This window comes from Ixodes scapularis, unplaced genomic scaffold (genome assembly GCF_016920785.2).
Source record: "Ixodes scapularis isolate PalLabHiFi unplaced genomic scaffold, ASM1692078v2 PGA_scaffold2__306_contigs__length_199485367, whole genome shotgun sequence".
NCBI classification, from domain to species: domain Eukaryota; kingdom Metazoa; phylum Arthropoda; class Arachnida; order Ixodida; family Ixodidae; genus Ixodes; species Ixodes scapularis.
Window position 1 is genome coordinate 116,974,640 of NW_024609857.1, and position 20,672 is coordinate 116,995,311.

At 44.1% G+C, this 20,672-nt stretch overlaps 1 protein-coding gene across 1 annotated transcript in view; it reads right to left on the bottom strand.

Moving 5' to 3' along the window:
• Positions 1-1,050: 1,050 nt before the first annotated feature.
• LOC121046826 (spindle assembly checkpoint kinase-like) overlaps positions 1,051-20,672 on the bottom strand; it is a 77,863-nt gene continuing 58,241 nt past the window's right edge. Inside the window, exons 4-5 of the mRNA XM_040501502.1 lie at positions 19,211-19,366; positions 1,051-1,227 (exon numbers count right to left, since the gene is read on the bottom strand). Coding sequence (XP_040357436.1) covers positions 1,051-1,227; positions 19,211-19,366 — 333 coding nt within the window. The remainder of the gene's footprint in view (positions 1,228-19,210; positions 19,367-20,672) is intronic.

Consider the following 20,672-nt stretch of genomic DNA (forward strand, 5'->3'; position numbering starts at 1 on the left):
AAAATACCTAAGGTAATGGATTATTGTATTATTGTGCCATTTTCAATTTATACACAACGATTAACGAAAATTCTGATGCACTTCTTGGATTACTTTTGTATCTTTTGATGCTCACGTGTGGTGCTATATTCTTTTTTACAAATATTTACTATACGTGATGTTATAAAATATAAAATTTCGAAGATCAATATCTTCATAATACTGTTTATTTGAAACACATGCGTCATTGGTAAAATCACATATCTAAAAGCAGCATTCCCCGATAAAAACACAATATTATAATAATTGTGCTATACAAAAAAAAAGTAAAACAACTACCTTGTAATCTTAGAAGAGTAGTACTTGTACCAAACGCAGCACCTAACAAATGTTACAGCGCCACACATTCTAGACACCTGCGCTAGCGTAAGACTACTTTGAAATCTGGTCCTGCGTAATGAATGAAACGTCATGTGCTCACACTCACAAAACAATTTTTTTCAAATAATCTCTACAATTGCTAGAAAGAACATGTTTAAGTTAACACCATGGCCTTTAATTTTGACGTAATCAAGCACGACGTCATCGAACCAATATCCGTAAAGCTCAAGATTAAAATTGAAATGTTAAAATGTTGCAGACTACGTCGACCAATATCTTTCTTCGCGTGATGGCGAATCTCTAATAAAGTAAGCTGCAAACTCGATCTTCAGAACTTTCATGCAATTAATAAATTGGAGCGTGCCAATACAACCTTTAGTCAAATGGCGCTCTATCACCGCTTACTTTCAGAGCACGGGAGAACACATATTATGGTCCGTCCTTGCACTGTCGAAGCAATATGTGGCTCAGCTCTCTTCAGTTCAAACCCGTATTCACGCACCAGTAGTATACTGATGCGAATATTGGGTTGGCAGCCACCAGCCGAGCGTTGGGACTTTGCCTATTGGGTGTCGACCCCAGCCGAGCGGGCCGACGGAGCTTATCCGACCGCTGGGTCTTGAGCGGGTGTGCCTCCACGGTGATTTTTTCCCAACTTTTTTTCTTGTGTGTCACGCTTTTTCTTCTGCCTCAGACGGGGGCAATCCGAGCCTCGAGGTGAGACCTGTGCAGAGCAGTCAGGTCCTGGACGACGGCCCCCGTGCTGGGACGGTCCTGCGGGAAGGTGCTCCAGCACCGCGTCACCAGGGCCTCCAATTCTGGTGACTTGGATTGGCCGAACTGCGGACGGGCTTGCTGCCGCACCACCTGCGATGGGATGCCGCATGCCAAACCCCTAATGACGCAGTCACACCGGCTGCTGAGCAGCGTTTTCGAAACGGTTGTGGACGTGACCCCCCGCCCCTCCCTCCGGAGGAGATTGAAAGATAAGGGGAGGAGAAGGAGGGTATACCCTCCTCTCAGTACCCTTCCCTCCCCCTCCGCAAGAGCTGCGCTCTAATTCGGCGTTACAGGGAGTTGTAAACGGCTTTGACTTTTTCCTTCCCTGCCTGTCTTCTGATGCGTTAGAACAGCCCGAAGAAAAGTATCCAGTGCCAAATGGCTAAATTCTGGATTTGGGTCGTGGATTAAACTGGATGGATGGATTGATGCTAACGCTTATATCCTTCATAACGAGCGGTAGCTTGCGCCACTTAGCCAAGAAATTAAGAAACAAAAGCATGATTTCTTTCCTTCGCCCATTCGCTTACCCTCTGTAATGACTTAACTATCACCAGGTGGTGTGAGATAACAATAGAGTGAACTTCGGATCTGGCAAAAAAAAACTAAAACATCACCCCCACCTTCCCCTTCCTCCTCCCTTCCCCTTCCTCCTCCCCCCCCCTTCCTCCTCCCCCCTCCCCCCCCCCCCCCCCGGCATGGGAGTCGCCACTTTTCTCTGGTCGAACCTCTTTGGCTTTACCCCGGCACCGCGTCTTTGGTGTTTTGGTGTTACCCCGGACACTCCCTCCCACGTGGCTCCGGGCCACGCGGGAGGGAGTGTCCCAATTTTCCTTGGTCCCCGTTCTCAGCGGTGTCAGTTAGTTGCACGTCATTCAATTCTCACTAGATGATTTCCACCAGTCTTCTAGTCTCCTCTTTTTTTATTAAAATGCACTCATTATACATTTATCCATTGTCGTATGCAAATCCCAGCGCTCCAGCCGAATCCGTCACCCCTCCGGGAGGGTGGGAGCAAGCCCTGTGCACCTCAATACCACATGTTCTATTGTCTCGTCTTCTTCTTGGCGTACGGCACACCGCGTATTCATTTTTTTTTTCAGTATTTTATCCTATATGTGCTAGTCCTCAATACTCCTGCTCAATCCTGGAAGAACAACGAGCTCTCCCGTGAATTATCCTACCAATGCTTCTTCCTTGTTTCCTGTTTTTGTCCCCTGCACACATTAAAGCTACTTTTTCTTGCATTCTTTCCTCACAAACGTTTCTTTCGGCTTCTTTTAGTTTCTTTTTCAAGAAGTAGACTGCTCTGCTCTAGTACTTGACTGTTGCTTTTTGAGTTTGTTTTCGGGTTTGGTCTGTCCATTTAGTGTTCAGACTTCATGTATTGGTGTTTATATACCTTTCTCGCCCATAGTGTATCGTCAATTGTGTCTAGCCAATGTTCAATTTTCAATTTACTGATCACCTTTCTAATCTCGAAAGATGCCCCGCACATATCTCCCTGCGCTCTATTTGGTGTATTTCCATGTGCCCCCAGTACCAGTCTTCCCACGCTCCTCTGCCGGGTCTCTAAACCCTACTGGACCTCAGATCTTATGCATTTTACCGCACTGCCAAAAGACAACCCCGGCACCATGACTCCTTTCCTTATTACCCTGACAACTTCATATCTAGTGTAATTCTATAGTGTACTGTGCTTTATTATTTCTGCATTTATTTTTCTTTAGCATATTTTATTCCTCTTCTACGTATTGTTTTATCTCATTCAGCTATTCTCCTAGGTGTTTATACTTGTCTATTAAAACGACTTGAATTTTCAGCAGTGAGTCGTCTCATAGCCATAAACCATTATTCCCGACTTGTTGTTACTGAAATTCAGACCCAGAGGGTCTTCTTCCGCTCTACAGATCTTAATCGGCCCCTGAAACGTATACCGGCTATCTGCTAACAGTACAATGTCGTCTCAGTAGAACATTCTTGTATAACTTGGTTTACTTTTCCCCCTCTTTCTATATATATTGCCACGCTCGCCGGCGAGCGACCGCGCGCGTGGCCGAGTGGTTACCGTGCTTGACTGTCGCGCAGAAAGTCTGGGTTCGATTTCAGTCAGTGGAATGCTCTTTTATTTGTTCTTTCAACATTGCGTTCTCGTGAGTTTGAGAACATTCTCATTTGATCGAGTTCCGAATGTTCCAGTCGCCGAACAATCTAGGCCGATTGTTCCAGAACCCAACGCGCGTACATAAGGGACTCCGCGTGCTGATCTGCAGTCAGTTTCGCCCCACCGTTCGACTCTGCTGCTATGCCGACTTCGACGAACGCGACGCTCTGTTATTATCTTTTGTACACTTTTATATTTGGCACAAGTTCGCCACATTAAGCGTTTATTTATTTCTGTTTATTTATTGTTTATTGGTTATTGGTCACCACCCGTGGCAATATAATATATCAAAACCTAAATTGCTCTTTAATTTTTTTTTCCATTATACTCAGGTATATCATACAAGTAGAGGTGATAGGGAAAAACCCTGCCTGAGTCCTCCTTTTATTTCTGCCGGTTCTCTTATTTCTGCTTTTCATTTTGTTACCTCACTATTTGCGTACACCTGTTGTAAAAGCCTAATCAAATGTGCATCTAATGCATACTCTCTCAGCTGTACCTAGATTTTTTTCTGACTCGCATTGTCCGTACGCAGCTTTTTCTTTTCTTTCACACGAAATTTCTCACGTACTCAGCAGCAGTGGCACCACGGTAGCGTCAGAGGCGTCTAAAAAGTATCGTCTGATATTCGCAGCTGACTTTGGTGATTCATCAAGCCGACAGCGCGGCGCGCAGCACTTTTCATCGAGGGACCTCGAGAACGACCATTGGACACTGCACGCAGGTGGACCACTACGTCATCGCTCGGCACCTGCACCAAAAAGTGTCTTCAACCCATACCTCGGCAAACCTCACTCATGAGGGCCCTCACTCACCCTCACTTACCCTCATCTTCACAGGTGAGGTGAGGGTGAGTGAGTTTCTGTACCAGGAAAATTCATGAGTGTGAGGGTGAGTGAGGGTGAGTGAGGGTGAGTGAGGGCCGTGAGGGCTGTGAGGGCGGTGAGGGCCGTGAGGGCCGTGAGGGCCGTGAGGGCCGTGAGGGCCGTGAGGGCCGTGAGGGCCGTGAGGGCGGTGAGGGCGGTGAGGGCTGTGAGGGCCGTGACGACGGTGAGGGCGGTAAGGGCTGTGAGGGTGGTGAGGGCCGTGAGGGCCGTGAGGGCCGTGAGGGCCATGAGTGCGTGAGGGCGGTGAGTGCGTGAGGCGCCCTTCAGATCGAGCATCTTTCTCAACAATTTTGGTGCTAATGGCGGGTTGTTCTCTAGCTCTCCCTAGATCGACACGAATTGCTGAGATCGGGTCGGGCTCGAAATAAGCAAGCAACTCGGAGCAATTCGAATACGTTTGAAGCGGCTGCATCCAATCAGGCAAATTTTTCACGTGATACCTGGTGACGGTGATGATGACACCCAAAGACTTGGTTCTGGTTTGAAATCGATCGTTTTTTTTTGGAAATAAACTGTTTCAGAAAGGTGCATTAGTATTCTTAACGAGATTTAAATGCATAAAAACACGGTTATAACGCGTAATTGTGTCTAAATAGTGCAAGAAAAATAAAATTTTATGATGACGATGGCAAATTGCAGCAATTGGTTGCTGCGTGTGATCGCGGGCGGCCCGTGTTGCTGGTATTGCGACGTAAAGTTTTTGGGCGAAATTGCCCCATCTGAAGCTGGCCTGAGTGGCGTGAGGGCCATGAGTGACGTGAGGGGCGTGAGGGGTGTGAGGGCCGCAAGGGCGGTGAGGGGCGTGAGGGCGGTGAGTGGCGTGAGGGCGGTGAGTAGCGTGAGGGCGGTGAGTGGCGTGAGGGCGGTGAGTGGCGTGAGGGCGGTGAGTGGCGTGAGGGCGGCGAGTGGCGTGAGGGCGGCGAGTGGCGTGAGGGCGGTGAGTGGCGTGAGGGCGGCGAGTGGCGTGAGGGCGGTGAGGGCCGTGAGGGCGGTGAGGGCGGTGAGTGGCGTGAGGGCTATGAGTCCGTGAGGGCGGTGAGGGCCGTGAGGGCCGTGAGGGCGGTGAGGGCGGTGAGGGCCGTGAGGGCGGTGAGGGCCGTGAGGGCGGTGAGGGCCGTGAGGGCGGTGAGGGCCGTGAGGGCGGTGAGGGCCGTGAGGGCGGTGAGGGCCGTGAGGGCGGTGAGTGGCATGAGGGCTATGAGTACGTGAGGGCCGTGAGGGCGGTGAGGGCCGTGAGGGCGGTGAGTGGCGTGAGGGCGGTGAGTGGCGTGAGGGCGGTGAGTGGCGTGAGGGCGGTAAGTGGCGTGAGGGCCATGAGTGAGTGAGGGGCGAGAGGGCCGTGAGGGCAGTGAGGGCCGTGAGGGCGGTGAGTGCGTGAGGGCCGTGAGGTTCAGTGAGGGTGAGTGAAGGGCTGAAGGTGAGTGTGACTGTGAGGGTGAGGATGATTGAGGGGCTGAGGGTGAGTGTAGCTGTGAGGGTGAGGGTGAGTGAGGGGCCTAGGTGAGTGTGGCTGTGAGGGTGAGGGTGAGGGAGGGGCCTAGGTGAGTGTGACTGTGAGGGTGAGGGTGAGTGAGGGCGACCTAAAATGCCGACCTCTGCTTCAACCAAGGACGAGCTTCACACGCACTCAGCAGCTTTGGCACCACCGTACCGTCAGGCGTCCAAAAAGTATCTTCTGATCTTCGCAGGTTGTTTTTTTCTTAACATTTTAAGTTCTTCTCTGGTTGCCGCTACTGCTGAGAGAATGCTTCATTTGTAGTACATAAACAAGCGTTGCATGGCAGCAATGGGAAACAAATGTATTGCCTGCCATAAACTGCTTCCCGATGATGAACACTATCTATGCTGTTCAGAGTGTGAATTTAACTATCACATCGGTACTTGTTCCGGAGTAAATGGCAGCACATGTAAGAAAAAGACAGAGGCCACAAAAAAGTCCTGGAAGTGCGCAACATGCAGTGCGTTGAGGACTCTAAGCAGCCAGAGCGCATCGAAGCCAGGTGACGAGACTGGAGCAGATCTTGCTAGTGAGATCGCTCAGATCCACTGCAAACTTTCAGAAGAGCTTGAAATTAAAATGAAAGTAGATACCCTTGTGGGTATTAAGGAAACTGTTGACAGCATTGAAGGCTGAGTGCAGGAATTCTCACTGAAGTATGATGAATTAATTGCCGAGACAAAATCAAGAGATATTCGGTGTGAAGAAGCGTGTGGAAAAACTCTAGGTGGAAGTAAGAGGCCAAAAAATTGAGAAACTAAGGCAAGAGGTAAACGAACTAGAGCAATACAGCAGGCGGCAAAACTTAAAAATCCATGGGTTGCCCCAGCATGTAAACAAAATTTGCTTAAAAAACTAAACCTACTGGCCAATGATCTTGACCTTCCACATCTTTGTGAAACGGATGTCGATGCCATCCATCGACTCCCCTCATGGACCGAACGGTCTGACAAGACTGCGCCCGTTCTTGTACATTTTACATCCCGCCTAACAAGAGACACGTGACTCGAAAAAAAAGGCAGAACTGAGGAAAGCTAAGTCAAAATTTTTTCTAAATAAAAATCTCACTGCACAAAACAAAAAGATATTTTGGCAAATGAGGAAAAAAGCAACGGAAATAGATATAGATTTGCTTGGCAAAGGAATGGGAAAATGTTCGTTCGCCTAGACGCCGGCGACCGAGTCATCAAAATCAGTATAGAGAAAGATCTGGAAATAATGCGCTAAGTAGTTTTTTTTTTTTTTTTTTTTGTTACATGGTTATTTCATTTGTCATCCACCGACATGACAAGCTATGTTGGAGAAGGCAGTTATTACGATTTGATTTCTTTTAAACACTGTAATGCATTGCATGACAAGCAGTTTTCTCTTCTGCACCTGAATGCTCGAAGTTAGAAAAATAAACAAGAAGCTGTTGAAACATTTCTAAACGACCTAGATCACAACTTCGATATTTTAGCTTTTACTGAGACCTGGTTTTCCGATGACTCAGATATTGTTCATTTTTCGGGATACGTACATCGCTATCTCGAAAGATTAGGAGAGGAGGATGTAGAATTGTCTAGATTATGTGTCAGCCCAATACTTTGTTATATCGCAAGGAGTCCCTAATGATCAAATGTGGCCATACTGTTCTTGTTGTCCTGTACAGGCCTCCTCAAGGCAAAATACCCATGTTTCTCAAATACCTTGAAGGCATGCTAGAGTCTTTTGTGCAGACTGGTATACATGTTCTTTGCGGTGACTTCAATATAGATGTGCTATCCTCAGACTCAACTACGCAAAAACTTTTTGACACTTTGCATTCTTTTGGTCTGGAAAATGTAGTGAAAGTAGCTAACAGGGCGACGGAGGTGTCTGAAACAATGCTTGACTTGTGTTTCACTAACTACCAAATGAATGAACTAGAGGCAGGTGTACTAATATCAGGCATTAGTGGCCATTTACCGATTTTTATGTTTTTCACACCTTACTCGACATAACGCAAAAGATCACCACCGTGCACACCGATTACTTTTAAATTGATAAACGAGAATAAAATTAATTTTTTTCAGAGCTTAGTCTCGGAGACAAACTGGAACAACATTTTAGAATTGGTTGACCCCAATATAGCATACGACGCATTTATAACGACCGTGAAGGAACTTTACGAGCTAGCGTTTCCTATGACGAAGTTCAAAAGAAACAAGAAGTCAAGAAAACCCTGGATTGACGCCGCACTTCGCAAAAGAATGCAACATCGTGATGAGCTTTACGTCTTATTCATAAGAACGAGGTATCCGAACTATCTATCTGAATTTAAAAAGGAGAGGAACAAGTTATCTCCCGACGTATCTGAATTTAAAAAGGAGAGGAAGAAGTTATCTCCCGACGTTAAGCGACCACGAGGCAATTATTATGAGAACAAATTTGCAGATATCTATACTAAATCTAGGAAAGTCTGGGATACTGTTAACACCCTTATGCAAAAAAAAAAAACATTCAATGCGGTATTACTGAGCTTACTGTCGAAGGCATGTCATTCACTGGGACTATGCTTGCTGACGAATTTAACAAACACTTTTTGGAGTCTGGTGCATCGAGCACAAATACTTCAAACATCACTGACTACGAACGTTATATCTAGGGTTCAGCGTTTTCGGTTTCTATTTTTTTCATAATTCGGCGTACCTTCTCGGTGTTTGTTTTAAAATTTAATTTTCGTTTTTTTTTTTTTTTTTTGTGTATCTTTATTCCCAGAGGTTTACCGTCTTTTTTTTTTTTCGGTGAATATGAAGAAACAGCGTCGGACACCGGATCAGATGATCCTTGTAGCTGTGATATTTGTGATTACTCAAAGATTAACGGCACTTGTACAAGCGTGGTCTTCGCTACAACTTCCGTCAGGACACACCTCAATATCTCGGAATTCGCGGGCATAATCTTCAGCACGCTTCGTTTTCCTTCCCATTCTAACGACGTGGCCGTCTGAGATGATTACCGTACAGCTAACAGCGGAATGAAAAAAAAAAAATTCCATTGTTTTTATGTTTTTAACTACTGGGAAGTTTGAGAGATGGTGTTACGAAAAGTATTAACGGTTTTTCTCGATGTCCTCTGAAATGCAGTGCATGAAACGAAAAACCTTATACTAGCCCACATCCGAACTTTTTTTTTTTGGACCAGGAACTTGACACACTCAGCCCGATCACAGAAAGGACGCAGATGTTCCGCGCGAAGGACAATCCAAGACCTTTTTCTTGCAGGTTGAACCTTGGAAGAGTGCACTCACGAAGAAGTCACACTATGTCGAACCTTGCAAAGCCCTCTCACTCTCTCCCTCCCACACCCCCACACACCTCGACGCGACCCTAAAAAACTGACCTCTTTCGGTTAAAACCGAATTTTAGAGAACAGATTAGACGTACTTTTATCGGTTTTTATCGGTTTAAACCGAACACGCCGAACCTACAAACTGACCTATTCCGGTTAAAACCGAATTTCCGAAAATTGATTCGGCGTAGTTTTATCGGTTTTTATTGTTTTATACCGAAAACTCCGAATCCTAGTTATATTACACCTAGCACAGAAAGTTCGATTTTTATGTCTCCAACTACGGAATTAGAAATAAACAACTTAATACAAAAACTAAAGAATAACAGCGCTTGCGGTGAAGACGGCATAAAAGCTAGACTTTTTTATAAAATCAGTTGCCAACTTGATTAGCCAACCACTATCACATATATGTTACCTAATCTTGGGCACAGGTGTATTCCCAAGTAACTTAAAAAGTGATACGGTATCAGTAATACATAAAGGAGGAAATAAAAAGGATTTAAACAATTAGACCAATTTCTGTTCTATGAATGTTTTCGAAAATTATAGAACAAGTTATTAATGAACAATTTCTAAACTACTTTAAAAATACTAATCTTGTATCAAAACAACAGCACGGCTTCCAGAAGAAAAAGTCGGCGGAAATGGCATTGTTAAGCATAAAAGATAAAATAATTGCTAATTTTGAACACCAACTGTATACAGTAGGCGTATTCAATGACTTAAAAAGCGTTCGATTCAATGACTTAAAAAGCGTTCGATTCAATCAAGCACGATATTCTATTGGGAAAAGTGTATAGATGCGGGATTAGAGGGAATTCGCTTAGCCTAATAACCAGTTATTTAATCGGTTGCAATATACAGACGTTAATAACGTGAAGTCAAATATGGGTAAAATAAAGTACGGTGTCCCGCAGGGCTCTATCCTTGGCACGCTGTTATTTTTAGTGTATGTCAACGACATAACTAACGTACCGCTTTCTGGAGATATTATTCTTTACGCTGATGACACTAACATTTTTTTCTGGGAAAAACCTACAAGAGATTGAGCACCATACCAATACGTGGCTCAGAAATGTATCAGAATTGAATACTGAAAAAAAACAAAAAACTAAGTATATTATTTTATACCACGCAATAAATGTGTCGAGCAAGAAATCCTCATACAATATCATGGCGAAATTATTGAACGGATTTTTTCGCCCAAATTCCTTGGCGTTTTGTTTAACAAAAACTTAAGCTGGTTTTTTCATGTAGACAAACTAAAAACCGAGATCTCGCGCTCCATTGGTCTTATCTCTAGAGTTAGACATTTATTTCCACGTCGAATAAAGAAACAGTCATACTACGCAGTGGTTCATACTCGTTTCAACTAGTGCCTACTTGTATGGTGAACAACAACAAAAAAAATATAGACAGCCTTACACACTGCAAAAACAAGTCTTGCGTTTAATAGAAAATGCACCGTACAGGAGTCATACTGCTCCGATTTTCAGAAAGTACCAGTCATTAACATTGCAAAATGTTATAAAAAAGAAATTATCTTTAATCGTCTATAATCAAATAAAGTCCGAGCCGACAGCCTTCTTTCAACAGTACCTTTGGAGAGAACATACTTACAATCTTAGATCCACAAGAAAAAAAGTACGCACAAACTACGGCAACCAAAAACTGTCTAACCAAATACCCAGCATTGTAAATGACCATCCTGATCTGATGGCTATAATTGAAGACAGTGTATCAATTCAGGCTTTAAAAAGAAACATGAATATGTACTTTCTGTAATATCATGGGTGACTGCGTTCTCAGTTGTTTTTTTTTTATTTTTTTTAGAGTGTTATGATATGTGCTGTGTCGTGTTTTATGCTTCTTTTTTTATCAAGGCAAGTTATTTGTTATTTTCTTGACCTTTATGCGGTGCTATCCCGTGTGCACTGTTATGCTTATGGTTTTCATATGGTTGTTTACGTTTCGCAAGTTTTCAATATTCTGCCTTTGTGTGCCACGCTGAGTGATGTGCGGGGGGGGGGGGGGGGGGGGGGGGGGGGGTCGACGCCTCGTCAGGCATTTAGTTGCCTTTTGCGACTGCCGCCTAGACAACTGTCTGGTGTATGTTGTCTGAATAACAAACATTGAATTGAATTGAAAATGTCTAGAAGTGATGTTCATAACGTTTTTTTACTCATTCGTGCTACCTCTATATATTGTGTGATGATGAATAAGTTATCATCTAATCTTCCATATCTTTGGAACCCGTTCTGTGGCTCACCTAAAATCTTTTTTGCTCATTCTTTCATTTTTATTTTTACTACCTGCTTCGCAAGACTGTACAGGACCGAAGTTACTGTTATCGGGCGGTAGAATGTTAAGCTATCGTTACTTCTCTTGACTTTATATAGTAACTTCATTCTGCTTATTGCTCAATCATTAACTACCTCTTTCCGCATCATTATTTGATCAGTTGCCTGTCTTAACTTTAATTTGCTTTTTGTTCCTTATACCTTGACGATTCCTGTTCCTATGCCACCTGGGCCTGTTGCAGTTCCATCAAGTACTTTACTTTCTGGTCCGTCCCATTCCCCCGTGGTCGTCTCAGTTGTTCAGTTGTCTCGTGATTGTTCTCGTCTTGAGCCGTGTTGCTGATTGTGTTCTGTCTAATTTCATTCAGTTCTCGTTCTGGATTTTGGATTGTAAAACAACTTTGCCAAACGAAAGTCTCAAGAGATCATGCGTGATTGTTGAGAAACCGCCAACCGCGTCTCGGTGTCTGAACATGGCCGCTCGCTAACGGCATCCGCAACCGCTTCGCAAACGCAGCTCAACCACCAGTGTAAATACGCCATAATGCCCGAGTCCCACTAGAGTGACGAACAGAAACATGTCAACGGCAATCCTCAAAACAGTCTTTCACGGTTTGACAGACTTTGTAACTTAAAGGATCGAGGCTATGCTCATACACGAGCATCATGTACGCGGGGGTATCTTTGCCAGACTTCCAATCACTCGTGTTTACTTCAGAAGCACCAAACGACTAAATGCCTGCCAAAGGTACCACCACTAGCGTGCTGTATGTCACTGTCGTCTGTTTCTGTTTGTCGCTCTAGTGGCGATCGGGCATAAAAGAGCCGCCTCCGCGGTTGAAAGCTATTTACAAGAGCGGACGTGTTATTAATCACTTTGTATTAATCTGAAAGACACCCCTGCGTCACCAACTGAGAACATCCGCCTTATCATTCGGGCGCGTGTACGAGCAAAGACGGATCTGTTGTTTAGGACGTACACATGTCTGGCTGTAGGTAGCGTAGTCTATAATCGGGCATGATGTCACCTCAGTGGTTGAGGCACAACCAGGGTGTATTCTTACTTTGGAATAGAATAAGGAGCATGTCATTGGTTTTGCTCGCATTTACCTAAGTTAAAATTACACGGGATTGTATTTATTAGTCTGACGTACTCTCTCTGAACCAGTTTTCTCACTCCGTGTGATTTCGTCACCGCAAAAGAAATTAACCGTTTCTCCCGGAATCTATTGTCGAATGCGAACACAAACACTTTGTTTATGGGTCGTTCAACTTTATCGTCTCATCTCACGATGGACACCCGGAACCGAAGATGGACCTCGGTTCATATCTTTGCTACATTATGTCGATGACCTCTGTACTATAGTATACTTCATGCAACAGCACTGCTTGCTGACCAAAATCTAGATTCATTTACTCCCACTGAGTGGAAAACGGTAAATGTGACCGCTTTATATCAATTCGTTTTCGTCACAATGAAATAATTCAAGCTCCATTAAAGTGTCTAATGCTCTTCGATGGAAACCTTTAATTCGAGATTTTGTTCGTCCGTCCGTCTGTACGTCCATGCTTTTTTCCCCGCTAGATGTTGGGGGGGGGGGGGGGGGGGGATTTGACCGCAGGGAGATCGTGTTTGACGTGACACGATTTAAAACTCGTCAATTTTCCCGCTGAATATAGCTGGAAAAGTTATATCGCGTCATGTGACCACGTCACGTCACGTCAGCGTGTGGCGTGACACAACGCGACGGAACTATGACATCAATTTCCCCGCCAACTTCACAGGGGAAATTGATGTCACGTGAAGTGGCCGTCTTGTGACCTCGGGTCACGTTGCGTCGTGGCATAACCTGGCACCGTGACTTGAAGGGTTGGCGTCAACTTCCCCGCTACATTTAGCGAGGAAGTTCACGTTAGGTGACCTGACATCGTATGACGTAAGATATGGACTGTTTGATGTGTACTAATGAAATTTAGGTGATCACTGCATGAATACTGGATTCCATGATAAAATATAGGTGTTTATTTTTTCAGTGCCCCTGAAAGTTAGTGAGCTATAGCGGCACAAATACTCAGGATTTCATAACAAAAACTAACATCAGCATCATCTCATCGAGATACGTATCCTGAACATGGTACGGCGCATAGTCAAGACTACGCTAGAAAATCGTTCATTCACTAAAAACATCCGAAGATGACAAGTCTAGATTGTCGAGTCTAAAGCTGCGACAATGTTTGTTTGAAAGTGAGGACAAAAAGCGGTGTCTACATGATCGAGCAGGCGCATGAAATTTTACAGGGATTTAAAAGTGGGAGCCGATGTAACCGTTAATTACTGTGTGCAAGAATAAAATATCAGGAGAGATCTAGCTTGGGTGAAGTATGTAAAAGAATACTTTTAAGGATGTCGTCGTAGTCCTAATGGCACCTTCTACCTAGGTGCGTCTCATAGACAAGACGAATAAAACGTTTCTGCATATTTTCTATCCGTGACGCATCAGTGGCAGTCAGCGAATTTTATAGCACCCTATTAAACTAAGTATTGCTCGCACCAGAAAAAAAAAATACCGGACACCGCACAAAAAACATTGTGAAGTAAAATTATAAGGAATTTAACAGACCCATCATTCGGACACAAGTGGCAGTAATCTGGAAAATATGATAAGAAAAGGAAAGTTTTTAGAGGTAGTATAATATATTGCGTTTATTAGACATGTTTGCCAGTGTTAAGCACTAAGAAGTTTGCGGAACAGCACTCGTATATGCGTAATATATGACATAATACACTGCAGTCGTCCATGTGATGCTAAATTCTAGTATCTTGATGTCGTCAGCAGACAAAAGCCAGTGTGAAATTTTGATGCACTGTTCAATGTCGTTGATGAATAAAAGGAACAGGATGCGCCTATAACAAACCCTGGAGAAGGGGGACAAGCGGGACAAAGGACGAACACAAATCTCCATCACAGCTAGGTGACTGGTGCGTAACCGAAAAAATCCGCCTGGTCACCTTCTTAAAAGATAATTATCGTCATTCTTGTCCACCTCGCTTGGACCTTTTCATTTATTGCATTACCATCAAGATGGGTACAAGGTTAGGTACCTGGGAATTTCCAGATGGCAGGATAAAACTGTTGGCATAACTGTTTAAAATGTTCATACTCCTTCGACGATACGTTGGGTAAGTTTTAAACCGGCTCGTAAGCTTCTGCTACATTTCATACAATGAGAGCTTCAGCAACAGTAAATTATGATTAGCTTTTGTCGAATTCCTTTGCCATGTCAAAATAAAGAGTTTCGACTTGGCCTCAAAACAAATCTAGGAACGGTTGTTGATTACGGGCTTTATGGCGCAAAGCTACAATGGCCATACTGCGCCAAGCTTGTTTAGTTGAAACATACTCTGGACAAAAATCTAGGAACGGAGTATCCATGATGTTAGCATATATTAGTTTCCATTTAGCGTCCTCTTAAAAAGAAACATGTTGAACGCGACTTAATTTACCTCAAAAATTATACGCAACACAAGATCATATACCCATATCAAATACATTCAAAAAGAACGCAGCAAAACTATCAGTCGTTAGTTGTTTACATTAAAAACAACACTTTTTTGCGCTGGTTTAACCACAGACGCTTTCTAATTTGATGTAAAACACCCCCTTTTAAGGAGAGGTTGAATATGTGATTTAGGACGAAGGCTAATAAATGAAGCACCCTTTGACAATAACGTTGAGTATCATTATTTCTAACTGACAACTTCGACATGAATTTTTCTATTTATTCGAGAACTTCAACCGTATGGATATTGCCGCGTAAGCAGCAAGCCATGTAGGCAGCGCGCTTGGCTCCCATACAGATTGCCGGGGTTCGAATCCAGACACCGCTTCCATTTTTTTATCTTTTTTATGTAAGTAGAAAATTGGGGAGGAGAAAGCAGGGGAGTGGTGAAGAGAGGGGAGTGTTTCCTCCTCTCCTCTTCAGCAATCCCTGTGCCTCCTCCTCCTCAGCCTTCCTTTTCCTCGCCTTGAAATCTTAAGCGGCCACCGAGTATACCTTGTTTATGTTTAAAATGTATACTTCGAGAACGATCGAGGCCTTGGCTCCCCGGAAAGGCTCAAAAGACAACCGCGCCACGTAATACGGAGTCAGTCTCGGCTCTGCGCTCAATCCTGCTCTTACGCCGCCATCAACGCCTGCGACGCCAGCCTTCTATTTTGGCTTGGGCACAAGCTCGCCTCATTAAACGTTTAGTTTTCTTCAGGCGTTCGTCGCCTCATCAGTTGTCACTCGTAACAATATAGTTAATGTTTAGAAACTCCTTGTAACTGGTAACCAACATTGCCAAGGGTAATGCTGACCGAGAACGAATCTGATGAGTAGCATTCACGAAAATGATGTCGAAAAAGATTGGATATAACTAGAGGCGCCGATACATATCCAGTGTCATATTGTGAATATATACTGCCATTTCTAATGTGTTTATGCTGGTTTACAAATTTTCAGAACTTATCAGGCTTCCGCTATGAACAGCTTTCAATTATTTGTTTACAAAACCCGTTTGTCGTGCTTGAATTCCTTTTTGACTATCGCCCGGTAAATAGGTAAATACTGAACTTTCTTTACCATAAATTGACACCACTTTGTTGGCAAAGATTGTTGAAGTGCCTTTTTCTAAGTACGTAATATAAAAATTCTCTAGAAAACCAAAAGGGATCAATCAAATCAAATTTGGGGATTTTACGTGCCAAACCGACGACGGGCATCTGGCACGCCCCAGCGGAGGACTGAGGATTAATTTCGACCACCTGGGGATCTTTTGACGTGCAACTGAAAGCTCGGTTACACGGCGCCTTCTCCGCAATAAACCTCCGCCATATTGCGGGCACCTCGGTCGGGATTAAACCAAAAGGGATACTTGGAGCGTTGCGATGAACGTTTTAGAAATATATTCATTCCATTTCTGAGAGTGCGGGTTAAAGAATCGGTAGCAGTGTCTATGTTTTGATAATTTAACACTGCTGACCAATTATGATATTTTGAGAACTCGTGCAATCCCAAGTAAATACCAGCACAGTAATCGTACTTGATATAACTTTGGCGAGCATAATGGTCTCACAAAACGTAATACGTTACACAAAATGACCAAAGCAAAACGTCGGAACGTATCATCACGTCACTGGCGGCTTCAATATATTCAATGGGGTTGTTCGGGAGAAAGATATCAAGAGCGTTCCCAACATTGTTTGCAAATTGAATCTGTTGAGCAAATTCATTAAGATTAATAAAGTTCAGCAAGCAAGCCGCTTTCGTTGAAGCTTGCAGGTTTCCGCTCGTGGCGTTGCGAGATGTCCAGTGTATACCTGCGAGATTAAAATCGCTGTGGATGTGCACGGGATATTTTGAAAGGTTTATCTTTTGAAGACTACGAAGTTGACCACGGGAAGTTTTTGGTCGAAAAAAGGTGAGATTAATAAAGCCTTCACCCTATGAAACTTTGATTCAAACAGAGTTTAGGCAGGTTTCTATATTCGCAATTTGACAAAACGCCACTGACTCATCCACCGGTATTAAAACACCACCGACAAATTTATGGTCAGTCCAAACGTACTCCCTTTCTTTTGTAAAAGGTGCAATAAGCAGGGAAATATTCATTGCTGGGAATTTTGTGTAAAAGCCACACCTTAGCTTAAAAAGCAGATAATATTTCTAGAATCAGCTACAACATTTCACGCATACGTCGGCTTTTGTGCGCCAACCACGAACATTCTTACAGTAGGCTTCAAGAACTCGACTCATCCCCTGGGCAGTCAGCGGATTCCGACGCAAACGAACGGAGGCTTTCAACTTTTACCAACAACTTTTAAAATACGCACCCTTGGGACCAAACTAAAGTCGTTAATCAAGTCAAATGGAATATCGTGTACGGAAACATAAAACGAAGAAGAGACCGCAAACTTCGTCTTCAACTTTAAACAACAGATAGATTTGCTTGTTAAAAAGGGTTCAACCAGAACGTCAATTTCTTCCACGGTAGTACTCGGGTCAAGTCGGGACACAAATAATGCTTTCCGAGCAGGAACGCAGGAAACAGTCATCTTGGGGGCATTTGCAGGTCCCGCTGACGGCTCATACAATATAGAAGTTGATATACAAAGGTCACTGGTACATTTTAAAGCATGCATTGCTTTTTAACGCTACACACTAATCCCAAAAGTTTGTCCGTCCGTCCATCCCTGCATTTTTCGCTAAATTTAGCGCAGAAAGGGGCGTCAGGGGACGTTACCTGACGTCATGTGTCCTGAACACCTTGGGGGAATTGACGGCACGTAACCTATACGTCAACTCAGTTTCCCCGCTACATTTAGCAGGAAAATGCACGTATTGTGACCAAAACAATTTCAGTTTCCCCTCGCTAAATTTTGCGGGAAATTGACATCACGTGACACCCCGATTCCCTCACCAATCTTCTCACCAATTCCCTATACTGCATTGAAGTACTCTGAAGGCTAAGGTCGCTGCCATTTTTTTCATAAACAATACCTGCACACACGCCCCTCAGGTATCGTGACATGTATGCTGCTCAATAATTTTAGTTAAAATTGTTATTTGCTAAAGTAAATATTACTGATAACACTTCGCCCTACTTGTTGCATTTCATAAAAAAAGATACGGAAGTTTTTTTAGTAACGAAAAAACGAGCGGCACGTTACCGATGACATACCTTAAAAAAGGAAACAAATTGTTTTAGTGATCTTGAAAAAGTGGCTAGCTTGAGCATATAAACGTTGACAGTATGCGTGGGGTGCACTGTGACCAAGCGCAGTTCGCAATCGATGAGGAAAATAACTACTACGTGTCTTTATATTGTCACATTAATTTGGTGGAATGAAGACATTCGACTTCGTATTTGTCTCCTGGATTTGCAAGACCACGTGCTCAACGAAAGCCACTGGCAGTGCTCGGGGGACCACGGGCAAAGCTGAAATCATGAATCGGTTTGGACCGGTTCGCGCTTGGTAGAACGTTTGCCTACCTTTTTGGAACCAAATACGATCGAGGCAACTAAACCAGAAACTGAAGCAAAACAGCGACGGATTCGAGAACCTGGCACACACTTCCTTCACGACTACCCGCTAACGTAGGGCCCTTTCGCAAAAGGAGTCACAAAACCACATTTCCAATTATCTCGAGTAAGGGATAGGCATCTCTAAGGTCACTGCGAGTTATAAAAATTCACAGGGCCTCTTATGCTATCCCTAAGACTACTTGAAAGCGAAAGCCCAAGCGCCGATGCATTAAAGATACACATAATTTACGGATGTAGCGGTACCCCTACGTCCGTGGCGGAGGGGTACCGCGACGCCAGCCGAGGGACAAGAGCAAAAAGTCTTTTTTAGAAGAATATAGCGCCTCCGCCAATTAAGGTACAAGTAACGCCATTTGGTGGTCCAGTGGCGAACCGTGGGTTTTGGCACCTTTCGTGTCGCTGGTTCTCGTACCTTTCGTGTCGCTGTCCTGTTTTCGCTCAAGGCTTTTGAAGGTCGACTGAACGATGAGAAATATAAGGTTGGCGCGTTCTAAGGTACCCGAACTGTGGTCATGCTATAAATAGAACTAACACACACTTTTGAACCTCGTCAAGCAACATTGGCGGTCACCACTGCTTGCTCACGAAGCGCGAGATTGGATCCGAGTCCTCTCTAAACGCTGACGCAGCCCTCGTGTCCAATACATGCTCAGGGTACGTGACCAAACGATGTCGGTCTCGGATATTTGGCGCAGCAGCTACAAAATCACGCTAACTTTTAGGAAGGGTATACTGCCTTTTCCCAAAAGAGACAAGTGCCGCGTTTTAGTCTATGGTTTCTTCGCAAATAAAATAATGAAATCTTCTTAGCTTTACCTGAAAGATGACGGCGTGCTGATGCAAGCCGTCGAAGGGCCGCACACCCGACTGCATCTGCCAGAGCACGACGCCCAGGGAGTAGACGTCGGAGGGGAAGTCTGGCCGCTGGCCGCACAGCACCTCGGGAGCCATGTACTGCACCGTGCCGCACACCTGATAGGGAAAAACGAGTGGTCCGTGTCGAACACGAAACAAAATGTTGAGGGACAGTTACCCTAGAGTCACTGACAACTTAAAAGGACAGAGAATTTAAAAATAAATATGAAGGGTTTAATAATGTTTTGTACATTTTTCTGAAAAAAAAAAATTCTTAGCAATATTTACGCCGTTAGAGGTAATTTAGTTAGGGTAGCCCCGCTCCAGGCCCCACCCAGTGCTTACAAAACTGGCGTACCAAAGCGAATATTTTAAGTCGCTTTTTAATTGCGCGTCGCGACGCTCACCCACCTTACTTGCGGATGCCACGTGAAAATAAAAAAAAAGAACAGTAAAGTTGAAAGGACAACATGTTTATTTTGTTGATCTTTTTCTTCCTCTTGACCGCTTATTACCGCACATCGACACACGCTGACAGACGCGTGTATTGGATCATGGCTCGTGCATGATAGAACGCTATAACGTAGTTTTTATGGTCGTTTTTTCTGAGAGTTGCAGAAGTTTTAGACGGGGGCAGACTAGCAGACGGACGAAGGGCGAAAACGAACGCGGACGTGCAACTTTTGGGTCTGCGTCTTCCGGGCACTGCAGACGACGATGGACGGTGGTGAAATAGCAGACCAGTGGCGTAGGCAGGAGGAAGGGGGGGGGGGGGGGGGGTTCGGGGGTCGAAATTCCCCCCCCCCCCCCCCCCCCAGAAAAAAAAAAAAGTGCTCGATTGAACCCCCTCGCTACCCTGCTCACGCAGTCGGTCTTGCACGGAGCACGGAGCAAAGGGGGAGCGCGGACTATCTCCAACCTAATCGTTTTTCTGGAGGAATGTTTGTGGGATAGAAAATGCTCAAATAAATAAAATATTCAATATTTCTTCCTTCATGCTTATTTAGTGGGATGCGGAACTTGATATTAGATATATAGAAAATGCATATTTTGAAACATAAATTTGTGGGGTGTAGGATGGCAATTTCTAGGCAAAGTATAACTAACGATCCTCACTAAAATACATATTTAAATCAAACTAAAGTGGATATAATAAAACGCGCACATGGTGATAATATAAAACAATGTCAGTAATGTAAGGAATATTAAATCGATTGTAAAAACAATTGCACTGTAAGCAACGGGTGGCGCTGCGCTCACGCACACCTTAAGTACTGATCAGAATTACGTGCTTTCGACTAGAAATTACCGCGAATAAAGAAGTAACTGACTCTATTTATTGCAAAAAGCAATTTACACGCTTTCTTGATAATTTCATTTATGCCAAGCGCCTACATATTAAAATGCAGCCACCTGCGTTCAT